At 43.8% G+C, this 12,965-nt stretch overlaps 1 protein-coding gene across 8 annotated transcripts in view; it reads right to left on the bottom strand.

Annotated features, from left to right (window-relative positions):
• Positions 1 to 2,312: 2,312 nt before the first annotated feature.
• LOC118366683 (kalirin-like) overlaps positions 2,313 to 12,965 on the bottom strand; it is a 259,805-nt gene continuing 249,152 nt past the window's right edge. For 7 of the 8 annotated variants that reach the window (XM_052493888.1, XM_052493892.1, XM_052493889.1 and 4 more), the window contains 10 exons: positions 12,137 to 12,196; positions 10,686 to 10,713; positions 10,255 to 10,417; positions 9,458 to 9,579; positions 9,136 to 9,267; positions 8,422 to 8,586; positions 8,027 to 8,105; positions 7,640 to 7,840; positions 7,009 to 7,147; positions 2,313 to 5,490 (listed from right to left, as the gene is read on the bottom strand). In XM_052493888.1, the coding sequence (XP_052349848.1) occupies positions 4,945 to 5,490; positions 7,009 to 7,147; positions 7,640 to 7,840; positions 8,027 to 8,105; positions 8,422 to 8,586; positions 9,136 to 9,267; positions 9,458 to 9,579; positions 10,255 to 10,417; positions 10,686 to 10,713; positions 12,137 to 12,196 (1,635 nt within the window). In that variant the 3' untranslated portion in view covers positions 2,313 to 4,944. The remainder of the gene's footprint in view (positions 5,491 to 7,008; positions 7,148 to 7,639; positions 7,841 to 8,026; positions 8,106 to 8,421; positions 8,587 to 9,135; positions 9,268 to 9,457; positions 9,580 to 10,254; positions 10,418 to 10,685; positions 10,714 to 12,136; positions 12,197 to 12,965) is intronic. The other variant, XM_052493891.1, reaches the window with a different exon arrangement.

Genomic DNA, 12,965 nt, shown 5'->3' with positions numbered 1-12,965 from the left:
CGGTAAATCTTGGTGACCGGGTTCCTGCCATTCAACCCTACTCTGCTTTCTAACACATAGCTTCTACTAAGCTATATGGAATTGTTTCACCAACGTTCATTTAGATATTTGATTTGGAATTATAAGACCCCTTGAAGTATATTGCTGCTATTAGCCTTTACAAATGCATTGAATAACCTATTCACTACATTATTTTATTTGTTTACCTATTCACTACATGGAACAACTGATTGTTCTCCCCAAAAATGTAAAGGAAGAATGTTCTGAAGTTTCTGTCCTATATCTGAGTTATAAGAAAGATCAGAAAATATTAGTACATATGTCTTAAATAAACAATGGATTGTCGTTTCTCTTTGTTCATTTGAGCTGTTCTTACCATAATATGGACTTGGTCTTTTACCAAATAGGGCTATCTTCTGTATACCACCCTTCACAACACCACTGATTGGCTCAAACGCATTAAGAAGGAAAGAAATTCCACAAATTAACTTTTAACAAGGTACACCTGTTAATTGAAATGCATTCCAGGTGACTACCTCATGAAGCTGGTTGAGATAATGCCATAAGTGTGCAGAGCTGTCATCAAGGCAAATGCTGGCTACTTTGAATCTCAAAAGTAAAATATATTTTGATTTGTTTAACACTTTTTTGGTTACTACATAATTCCATGGGTTATATCAGTCATTCATTTTCGTTCAACTGGTACCGGGGAAGAGTCTTGTGAGGCATGTTGGCATCCTAGAGAAAAACAACCGTCATGTACGTGTTCGTGAGAGTTTCAACTTTCCACAGCGGACGTACTGTACAGGGTATTAGTGTGCAGCCCAAATGAGTTCAGACAGAAGTTGGCTGATCGGCTGTGCCGACTTCAGACCTGTCTCAAAAGGAGAACCTCATCGTGTTCGTGAGAGTCTCATCTGTAGAAGGGTCATACTAGTTTTTGTAGGCCAAACCGTTCACATGCTAAGTCCGATTTTTGGCATGTTTCATGGTCTGACAAACACTGTTTTAGCTCCGTCCCTCTGTCACCGAAGATGCAGAAGTGTGACATCGGCGGATGCAGTGGATTGAGACGTATCCGACGCCAAAAAAAACAGATATCAAGAATCATGCCAGGGGTTATTGTAAAGTGTGTAGGGAAAGGAAATGTATGGCGTTAGAGTCATCCATTTTCATTTCAGTAAGGTCAGATTTCCTCCATCTACCTTTAATGATCTTTTTAACGTTAGTCAAAACAAGTGCCGTGCTGATATGGAAGCAATCGCATCTTGCGTAAGATGACTCCTACCGATTCGAAATACCCTGCGCGTGCAAGTTCCATTGTCAGGAGAAACAAAGACACATGATTTCTAGAAACAAGCACTTTTTTTTTATTATTACACATTCAGTAACAAACAAACAGCCCCAATGGTGTAAGAAAGGACATGCCTGGTATCATTTGTACACACAGACTTATGTACAATGATGTGCTATAGCACAGGAAATGATGTTTTTTGAAGAAAGCATAGGCTACTGTATTGAACTATAAGCATTTTTACCACCCAGTTTTAGGTAGAAATAGTATTACTGTATCTTGCCAACATGAAGCGAGGCTGATACACCAATTTGCTCAGTAGTAGGTTTGAAGCGTTGTACAGTGGAGCATATACTATCAGCCTTGTGTTTGGTTCGATATATACATATGGTTGTTTATGAGTTGACGTTTCAATGCCATTACGATGAAGCGTAATACCTTAAGTGATTGATGAAAAAGACCATTCTACACAATTCATGAAGAAAAAAATGCAGAGAGTCTTACATACTTGTGCATCATACCCACAGGAATGCTTAACGTGCTTCCCAAATGGCAGCCTATTGCCTGTAGTGCACTACGTTTGACCAGTGCTATGGGCCCTGGTCAAAAGCAGTGCACTACGTAGGGAATAGGGTGCCATTTAGGATACAGCCTTAGAGCCTGTTGATGTACACAGCATGTGTGACTGCACGTCACAGAATGCCACTGGTCAATGATAAGCATGATGCTCTGCGGCCGCTGTAACAAAAAGTTAGAAACAAATATCGTTTCTTAAGAAGAATAAATAAACAAAGACTTCAAATCAAATCAAGTTACCAGTTCTAATACTTAAATAACAAACAATACTTAAAAAATAAATAAAATAAAGGCTGGGTTTTCAAATCCTACACTGTTGGGACTAGGCTATCCTACATTAAGTGCTCAATCAGTGTTCTAGACCCGTCAGTGCTCATCGCACAAGCAAACAATCCTATTGAGTAAATGACAGACAATAAGCACTAGAAATGAATTACCCCCCCATCAAAATGTGAAGACTTCAGATTTATTGTAAACGATTTGGGTCTGAGAACAGAAATATACAACACTTATGTGCACTACCGATTTGGATCGGAGTTTGCAGCAGGTCCTTCCAGAAGTCGTTTTGAACATTCAATTACAACTGAACTTGAGTCTTATGAGTGGTCTCTTAAATGAACATGAGTGAACCAACAAAACACATTTGAAATGATCATGGAGGTGACAGATATGTACTGACACAAAAATGCAGTATAATGTGATGTGATAGATTCTTTCATTCATACCCCAAATCTCACAATTGGAAAAATAGGCATTATACTATATCTACACATTATGCACACTTGATGCATACTCTAAGGCAGGGGGTTCCCAAACCTTTTTCACTCTGGCCCCCCCTTCCAAAGTAATGGGGAACATCCTGCCACATCTATTTCTATGTGCACAAGCACTGTTCATGACAAACTGTTCAACACCCCTCTTATTGGTGGAGAGCATTTTGCAGGTTTAAAGCTTATTTCCTACAATTCTACACATTTTGTCATAGGGTTGCAAAGAACATTTTGCAGTTTTAAAGTTTTTTTTTTCTTTCAGTTCTATACGTGTTGCTATGTCTAATGTGTATTCATTTGATACTTGAGTGACAAAGAAAATTGGGCTAAAAAACCTAAATATAAAAACGCTAGCTGACATGGGCTAGTTGATCTGGACATTTCTGACAGCTTTGCACACTCTTGGTATTCTCTAAACCAGCTTCATGAGTTAGTCACCTGGAATACATTTCAAACAACAGGTGTGCCGTCTTAAAAGTTAATTTGTGGAATTTCTTCCTTCTTCATGCGTTTGTGCCAATCAGTTGTGTTGTGACAAAGTAGGGGTGGTACACAGAAGATAGCCCTATTTGGTAAAAGACCAAGTCCATATTATGGCAAGAACATCTCAAATTAGCAAAGAGAAACAACAGCCCATCATTACTTTAAGACATGAAGGTCAGTCAACCTGGAAAGTTTTCTCAAGTGCAGTTGCAAAAACCATCTATGGCTTTGATGAAACTGGCTCTCATGACTACCACCACAGGAAAGGAAGACCCACAGTTACCTCTGCTGCAGAGAATACGTTAGAGTTAACTGCACCTCATATTGCAGTCTAAATAAATGCTTCACATAAAATTTTTAAAATTTTACCTTTATTTAACCAGGCAAGTCAGTTAAGAACATATTCTTATTTTCAATGACAGCCTGTTAACAGGGGCAGAACGACAGATTTGTACCTTGTCAGCTCGGGGGTGTGAACTCGCAACCTTCCGGTTACTAGTCCAACGCTCTAACCACTAGGCTACGCTGCCGCCCCAGCGTAGTAAGTTACACAAGTAACAGACACATCTCAACATCAACTGTTCAGAAGAGACTGCGTGAATCAGGCCTTCATTGTCAAATTGCTGCAAAGAAACCACTACTAAAGGACACCAATAAGAAGAAGAGACTTGCTTGCGCCAAGAAACACGAGCAATGGACATTAGACCGGTAGAAATCTGTCCTTTCATCTGATGAGTCCAAATTTGAGATTTTTGGTTCCAACCGCTGGGTCTTTGGAAGATGCGGAGTAGGTGAATGGATAATCTCTGCATGTGTGGTTCCCACCGTGAAGCATAAAGGATGAGGTGTGATGGTGTTTCGCTGCTGACACTGTCTGTGATTTATTTAGAATTCAGGGCACACTTAACCAGCATGGCTACCACAGCATTCTGCAGCGATACGTCATCCCATCTGGTTTTAGCTTAGTGGGACTATCATTTGTTTTTCAACAGGACAATGACCCAAAACACACGTCCAGGTTGTGTAAGGGCTATTTGACCAAGGAGAGTGATGGAGTGCTGCATCAGATGACCTAGCCTCCACAATCCCCCGACCTCAACCCAATTGAGATGGTTTTGGATGAGTTGGACCGCAGAGTGAAGGTAAAGCAGCCAACAATGAAGCTGGTTGAGAGATTGCCAAGAGTGTGCAAAGCTGTCATCAAGGCAAAGGGTGGCTACTTTTTAGATTCTTCAATCTATTTTGATTTGTTAAACACTTTTTTTGGTTACTACATGATTTCATAGATTTGATGTCTTCACTATTATTCTACAATGTAGAAAATAGTACAAAATAAATAACTTTAACTGGTACTGCTCTGCGCCCCCCTGCCGACCCCACAGTTTGGGAACCACTGCTCCAAGCGACCAATGCTGAATATTTCTTCACATACAATAGCACTTACTCAAGTGTTAACCACGTTCTACAATAAATGACACTCAACAGTTATACTACCTCTCATAGATCTTTCTCTGATAGTTATAATTTCCAAGGATGATATTTAGAAATGTTGGCATTTACAATAGATGGACACAACAAGAGTAAGATGGCGTCTATGGCTTCATACTACAGCTCTGAAACATCTCAATCAATCAAATGTCAATGTCTTGGCTACTGGCATTTTGAACACAGACATGATATCCACATAACATGTTTGTTGACAAGTTATTATCCCCTATTCAGAGTTACATTTTCATGGGGAACCATGTATCAATGGCAGAGTCCTGTAGTACTGCTGACAGTGTGTTTTCATTCCACCTGTGTGTTGTATTCATAGGGTGTTTATAGGGTGTGTCCCATGCTACTGGTCACCAGTCCCTTGATGTTGGTGACGGGGCGCACATCGTGCAGCTGCCGCCGTCTGTCAATAAAGGAGGCCAGGCGACCAGTGTCCAGTGGGTTCTTGGAGTAGTCTCCACTGTGGGCGCCCACCCAGGGATGCTGGAGACAGGCGGTGGCACTGGGCCTCTTCCTGGGGTCCTGCTGCAGGGTAGATTTGATGAAGTCCCGGGCCGCCTGACTCACTCCCTGGAAGTAGTCCTCGGGGAAGCAGAAGTCCAGCTTGCAGATGTTGACGCACGTTTCCTCTAGGCTCTCGTCCAGGAAGGGCGAGACGCCACTCAGCATGACGTAGGCCAGGACACCGGCGCTCCACACGTCCGTGCTCAGCGACACCGGGGTGCCCTGGATGAGCTCCGGAGCAGCAAACTCTGGGTTTCCCAGGAGCAGGTGGACATAACGGTGGCCAGACACCTGGACCGCATCTCCAAAGTCTATGAGCTTGATGCAGGGAACAGGCACGTGGAGATCCACCAGGAGGTTCTCAGGCTAAGGACACAGAAGAGAAGAACACATTTGACCAAGATCAGGGACATTTTGCTGAAAGTTTGTCAGATGTTTTTGGACCTTAAAAGTGAACTAATTTCCATTAATTTGGGGTGGAGGCATACAAATCAAATTGTATTTGTCACATACACATAATTAGCTACCTGCAACAGGTGTAGCGAAATGCTTTTGAGATATCTTCATCATATTGAGTTGCACCCCCTTTTGCTTTCAGAACAGGCTCAATTCATTGGGCCATGGACTACAAGGTGTCGAAAGCCTTCCACTGGGATACTGGCCCATGTTGGGCTCCCGAGTGGCAACCGTCCGTGGATTGGGAGTCCCACAGGGCGGCTTACAATTGGCCCAGTGTCGTCCGGGATAGGGTTTGGCCGGGGTAGGCTGTCATTGTAAATAAGAATTTGTTCTTAACTGACTTGCCTAGTTAAATAAAGGTTAAATAAAATGACTCAAGGCCTCCTGGGTGGTGCAGTGGTTAAGGGCACTGTACTGCAGCGCCAGCTGTGCCACCAGAGACTCTGGGTTTGCGCCCAGGCTCTGTCGTAACCGGCCACGACCGGGAGGTCCGTGGGGCGACGCACAATTGGCATAGCGTCGTCCGGCTTAGGGAGGGCTTGGCCGGTAGGGATACCTTGTCTCATCTCGCACCAGCGACTCCTGTGGCGAACCGGGGCGCAGTGCACGCTAACCAAGGTTGCCAAGGTGCACAAGGTTTCCTCCAACACATTGGTGCAGCTGGCTTCCGGGTTGGATGCACGCTGTGTTAAGAAGCAGTGCGGCTTGGTTGGGTTGTGTATCGGAGGACGCATGACTTTCAACCTCATCACTACAACCTCCCGTACGGGAGTTGTAGCGATGAGACAAGATAGTAGCTACTAACAATTGGATACCACAAAATTGGGGAGAAAAAGGGGGGTAAAAAAAAAAAATAAATAATAAATGTAAAAAATTACTCCGAGGCTTCCCACAGTTGTGTCAAGTTGACTGGATGTCCTTTGGGTGGTGGACAATTCTTGATACATATGGGAAACTGTTGAGGGTGAAAAACCCAGCAGCGTTACAGTTATTGACACACTCAAACCGGTGCACCTGGCACTTAGTACCATACCCCATTCAAAGGCACTTGAATATTTTGTCTTGCCTATCCACCCCCTGAATGGCACACATACACATTCCATGCCTCAAGGCTTAAAAATCCTTCATCTACACTGATTGAAGTGGATTTAACAGGTGACATCAATAAAGAATCAAAAGCTTTCACCTGGATTCACCTGGTCAATCTGTGTCATGGGAAGAGCAGGTGTTCCTAATTCTTTGTCCACTCTATGTATAGTTAGATCTACTCAACCGGTTACGTGGGACATGGTTTCATCTTGACGTGAGACCACTTTTGAGGTCTGAAAACATCTCTCAAACTTTGAAAGTTTAATGCCACTTTAATGGCATTGTATTTGCACTGTATGTCCTTAGCAGTGGTGCGGATGTGTACTTTGTGCTCACCTTTAAGTCTAGATGTACCACTCTGCAGGTGTGGAGGTGCTGCAATGCCTCTAAGGTGTCCTTCACAAAGAAGGCCACCTTCTCCTCCATCAGCTCATCATGGGCCACCAGGTAGTCCAGCAGCCTGCCGCCCTCCAGCCTGGAAACAACACGAGACAAACATTCATTCAGACCACACTCTAAGACACTATGTGTCTGTCCCAAACGGCACCCTATTCCCTATATAATGCACTACTTTGAACATGGCCCAAAGGTCCCTGGTCAAAATTAGTGCACGATGGGAATAAGGTGCCATTTGGGAAGCAGACACTGTTCACTAACAAAGCCAAGTGAAGAATATAATCCCTAGCACTGGGCCAACTCTATGATTGTCATGCCATAAGCAACACAGAGAGGAGTTGGCAAAAAGCAAAAACAATACACATCACACTTTTCTCAATGAATCTTTCCGCGATTCCTCACATCCTCTCTCCTCGCCTCTTTCTCAATCGTATTGGAGGAGAAGGTCAAAGGTCCCTCCACCCAGACCTTGTTCTCCAATGCATTTTGAGAAGGAGGACGAGGATTTACGAGGAATCGAGGAAAAGACGAATTGAGAATCAGCCCTAGGCCACAGCAGAAAGATCCTTACAGCTCGAAGACCAGCATGAGGGAGGTGGGGGACTCGTAGGTGTCGGTCAGAGCCACCAGCTGAGGATGCTGGACGTGGCATAAGATGTCCGCCTCGTGGGCTACCTGCTCCTTCTTCTGCATCTTCTTAGTGACGTACTTCACAGCCACCTCCTTCTTACTGGCCTTGTTCAGACACTTTCTCACCACAGAGAATCGGCCCCTGGAGAAAGGAGAGGAGAAGGAGAGTAGTTGTAACGCATGTCATTGCTGTACCTATACACTGGCTGCAGTTATAGCCTCGATGAGAATTTCTATGACGTGTGTGAAAAATCCCAATACAAATACTTTGATTTTAAACCGTTTTCTGGTTAGCTACTTTAAAAGCGTGTAGGGGTGTGCAATTTACCGTCCGATCTCACAAATTTCTGTGAAAAACGATTCAAAGTTGCCTTTCCACTGAATGCCCGTTCCATCATATGTGGAAGCTTAGAATAGAAAGAAAACAAATTGAATATTTTATGAGTCAATATTTACATCGTAGCTACATGTACACAGTAACATTTCCTCGAGGACCTCCCAAAATAAAAGTAAATTGTATAAACAAAAGTGAAATGCCAATCGTAAGAATCCGCTTCCAAAATGGCACCCTATTTCCTTCACCGTGCCCTACTTTTGACCATAGGCCTCTGATCAAAATTTGTGCACTATATAGGGAATAGGGTGCCATTCGAGATGCATCCGGTCTAGGTATAGCGTTAGTCCCTTCCTGCTTGTAGTGTGAAGATGGAGAGTTTGACTCACTCCCGCTGGGCAGGGTCACCATGTTTGAGGGCTCACTTGGCGGACTGATACCCCAGGGGTTACTGGCACTGACCCGGAACTGGTAGTGCCCCCCAGGAATGAGATCTTCAATTTTCACACACACATCTACTGTGGAGACCACCGACTGCTGCCATACCAGGGAGTCTGCAGAGAAGAGGATGAGAGGTTAGGTCATAGTTCAAAGATTACAGGTGACTGTCTGTAGCTTATGATTTGGAAAGAGGAAGAGAGATGTAAGGTGAAATTGCTCCTAGATGTTGATCTTGGTTCAGTTTTCCTCACTAATGGTTAAAGATACACTATGCAAAAATCGCTGAATTCTGGTTTAAAAAATTCTAGTTCACCTAATTTCAAGGAAATATCTAAACTGCTCTGAAATATCTGTTCCATATCCCAAAATATTATATGTTCAGCTGTTTGAAGCTGGTGTACACATCCCAAAGTAAAAGACGCAACAACAAAACATGAGAACGGGAACCATAGGAAGTGCACATAGAACAGATCTACCACTTCTTAGACTTGCTTTCAATGAGAATGACAGATCTATAACACACATTTCTATGCGAATTTGGTCAGCCCGCCCCAAAAGTTACATATTGCAGCTTTAATGTTAAGATTTGGGGAGGCTGATCCTCGATCTCTACCTAGGGGAAACTTCACCCCAGAGCCAGAAGAGAGATGGGTCTACTGCACCTTCCTGCCTGTACTCCACTGTGTAGCTAGACACAGCACAGTTAGCTGAGCTGGCTGGGGGGAGCCAGTGGACAATCACTGCATTGCTACTGGCCTCCTGGGCCACTGGCCTCGCAGGTGCTGCTGGAATACCTGAAAACAGACATGAGCCCAACATCAGTCTCAATGGCCATGGAGGGCTAGCCTTGTGAAAGGAGCCTGATCTCACGGTAGCTCGCATTCTGAAGTGAAACGGGAGTGCAGTGGTCAGTCTGCTTGACAAAGAGCAAATCGAAACTCCACCCGCATCCCTCCTTCCACGATTCATATCCCCTGTTCTCACCTTGTACTTTGATGGAGGCGGAGGAGGAGGCGGTGCCATGGTCGTTGACGGCCACACAGGTGTAGATGCCGGTGTCCTGGGGCATCAGGTTACAGATCTTGAGCAGAATGTCGCCCGTATCCCTGGAGACAAGGACAGAGAACAAGCGAGCAGGTGTAATTGGTTTGCCGAGAATAGAACATGACCTTTCTCGCCCGAAACGAAATAAGCCACATTGGTATCTGCTTTTCCTGATCGCACATTTTACTGAGCTCCATCTAAAGTTCATGATATTCCTCCAGCAACATGTGTTTAGTCTACCAAATGGCAGCCTATTTCTGACACACTGTATATAGTTCACTACTTTTGACCAGAGCCCTAGAGTTCACTACTGGTCAAAAGTAGTGGACTCTTTCGGGAATGGAACCATTTGGGATGCAGACAATGGATTTACCATGGGATTAGGCCACAGACATTACCTTTAAGCAATTATGTCAGACAATGTTTAAGTCATCCAATAGGAAGATAATACTGTCTTTGGAGATGTCTAACTGTCCTGCCAGAGACAGTTCTTTAAATCTCACTTCCTGCTCCCACTAGGTTTGAGGAATTTGGGTATGCGCTTCCATTTCTTAGTCAGAATCAGAGGTCGGATGCCGCCGGGTGGGGGAAGACGTCAGAGGACAGGCTTATAGTACTGGTTGGAATGGAATAAATTCTGACGTCTTCCTCCGTGGATCCCCACTGGCGGCATCCGACCTCTGATTTTCTTGTGATCATCAAGACCATATTTGAACTAGAAACCATAGTTCCTCTACCTAATGTTTATGGTGAACCTGCTGTTGTTGACAAGCGGGCTCTGATCGGGTCCTTTCAGAGTGATGTTGGGTTTGGGACGTCCACACACTTTGCAGCACAGGACCACCGTCTCCCCGAATGCACATGTCACATCCGCTAGTGAGACCAGGAACTCTGGAGCCACTATATATACATTAACCACACAGCAGTGTCAGCTAACCACACCACATGATTCTAATCAGCAAGTATATACGCTACGTCCTAAACGGCACCCTACACAGTGCACTACTTTTGACACGGGCCCATAGGGCTCAGGTCAAAAGTGGTGCACTATTTAGGGATTAGGGTGCCATATGAGACGCAGGCGTGACATATCAGTAATTAAATGATTCTTGATTTCACGCTTCAGCATTTAAAATGTAAGCGTTTATGTTCTGATAGTTCATCTTACCTTCTTGTATAAAATTGGGATTCATTATCTGCAAAGATAAGGCATGGCTGTTAGGCAATGTGAATGAACTATACTGTTGAAGTTTGAATTATGAACTGTTTTGCTATTTCAAAATTGAAACGTAACAGTCAATACAAACATACATACCTCAGAGTTCTGTGTCACTATTTTGTGTACTACCATTTACAAATGAGTTGCAATGTAGGAGGAGTACTATACTAGGGCATCGTACCCCACATATTTGTGGCATTTAGGCAGTCTTTAAAAGATCTTCTGAACCCATTTGAACAAAATGAAAACAAGGCGCGCAATCACCAGGGGATCCCCAAAATAATGAAGAGAGGTCAGGAGTAACATGCTTAAGGGGGTTTGTGTGAGAGGCTTCGTCACATTCACAAACCTAACCATCCCTGGGAGAGATGTAGTATTTCAGCGCAGGAACACTAGGCTGCAGTAATGGTCCATGGAAACCACACAGCTTCCATGGACTCTTCCCCAGAAGAGAAAAAGTGGCACATAGAGCAGCTAGCTAAACTAGCCAATGAAGTGTATTGTTTTGCAATCAAAAAAAGCGTGGACATCTTTACCACAAGCCTGTTGAGGTCAAGTCTGTCAAAGCTAACAGGAGGGTGCTTTTCGATGACAACGACCAGGAATTGGAACTGAGGAACGACAGCAATTGAATTCATAATAATACATGGCATTTAGGAGAGACTTTCATTCAACGTGACTTACAGTAGTGCGTGCATACAATTTCATATGGGTGGCCCCTGCATGAATCGAACCCACAATCCTAGCGTTGCAAGCGCCATGCTCTACCAACCGAGCCACACAGGACCGAGCAAGCTTTGAGAGGGGGGGGGGCAAGCTTGTTTAGTTTACTATGAACCCCATTAGCTGTTGCACATGCAGCAGCTGCTCCTTCCTGGGGTCAACAGGGTATACAGGAGTTACAACGACGCATGTGAGCACAATACATATTTTCAAACAAAAATAGGTATTTTTAACATATTTTGCTCATGTGTTCCAGGTGCTTACCTGGTGTATTAATACTGTGCACCAATCAGTGGCAAATGCATTTACAAACTCCACCCACGGCCTCTCTGAGGCCGGCACCAGACAATCCTATCAAACAAAGAAGCAGGAACAAAAACATCCCCGTTGGTTCTCGCTGAGGATGAAACCATACTCAAAATGGCAACTGGTCCACCCACTGCAGACCCATTGAGTTGAACGGGGGAAGCCTGTTCTAGTGATTCTATTTCCGTGGAGAAAACAAGATAAAAAAAGCTAGTGCCGCTAACGGAACATGTCGTGGTCGTTTTGTAGAAAGCTCCTGACCACAGTGAAAAACCCCTGTGATGCTGTGTGTCATTTCCTCTTGCTTAGACGTAGCTACAGAAACTCAACTGGGCAGCATGCATGCATGACAGATCGGCGTGTGCTTCTACCTCCATGCTAGTTTTGGGGAGTTCATCATCGCAATCTGACTCCTCTGAGCTGTTTGACTCCTGAAGTGTGGGATAAGAGAAAGCAAAATTAGAGCTGTTACAAAAGGCCCTGGTGGTCCCCAAGCTGGAGGCGCGGTCAGGATTCTAATGTGTGTATGGGTTGTTGACATAGGATTTGTGCTTACTAGTAAGTGTGGTGCCAAAGACAGAGAATCCGTCTCGTGTGCCTGAATTCCAAATACTCCCCAAGCACAGTAGATCTGAAAGGATTGGATAGATACACCTACAATGTAAAGAAATCATTGTTCTATCTAGGAGTGCCTTTGGGGATAAGGGCTGAAGGTCCAATCCAGCATATTGTATGTGGGAGGGCTTGGATGTAAGAAAATACAAAAAAAAAAAAAAAAAAAAGGGAATCTGTAAAGAAGAGTTGCTTGGGAACCACTGAGCCGGAGGTAAAGATGCTTAAATATGGACATATTGTATGAGCTGGGAAATGAACCAATTATGCAAAAACAAAATCATAGAAATTATAGGTGCTGACATCTGAAACGATGCAATCGAACACAACATGATTGATGACACACAAATAGCATTCAGTGACATTTCATTATATGTGCATGTTTCATTTAAAGTTTCTATTTCATGTACGGGGAGGGGGTGTAACGACAGTGGCATAAATAGTCAAACAGTGGCGAGGACGAAACCTGCAGGCAAACTTAAAGTGAAATGTATCCAATGGACAACATTGACAAGTTAAAAACAATCTACTCTTTAACATGCTTCAAATGAAAGATGTAATTGACAAATTATAAATCCAATCTACTCT

This window comes from Oncorhynchus keta, chromosome 34, assembly GCF_023373465.1.
Source record: "Oncorhynchus keta strain PuntledgeMale-10-30-2019 chromosome 34, Oket_V2, whole genome shotgun sequence".
Lineage (NCBI taxonomy): Eukaryota > Metazoa > Chordata > Actinopteri > Salmoniformes > Salmonidae > Oncorhynchus > Oncorhynchus keta.
The sequence above is the reverse complement of the archived record's forward strand: the minus strand, read 5'-3'. Positions and strand labels throughout refer to the sequence as shown.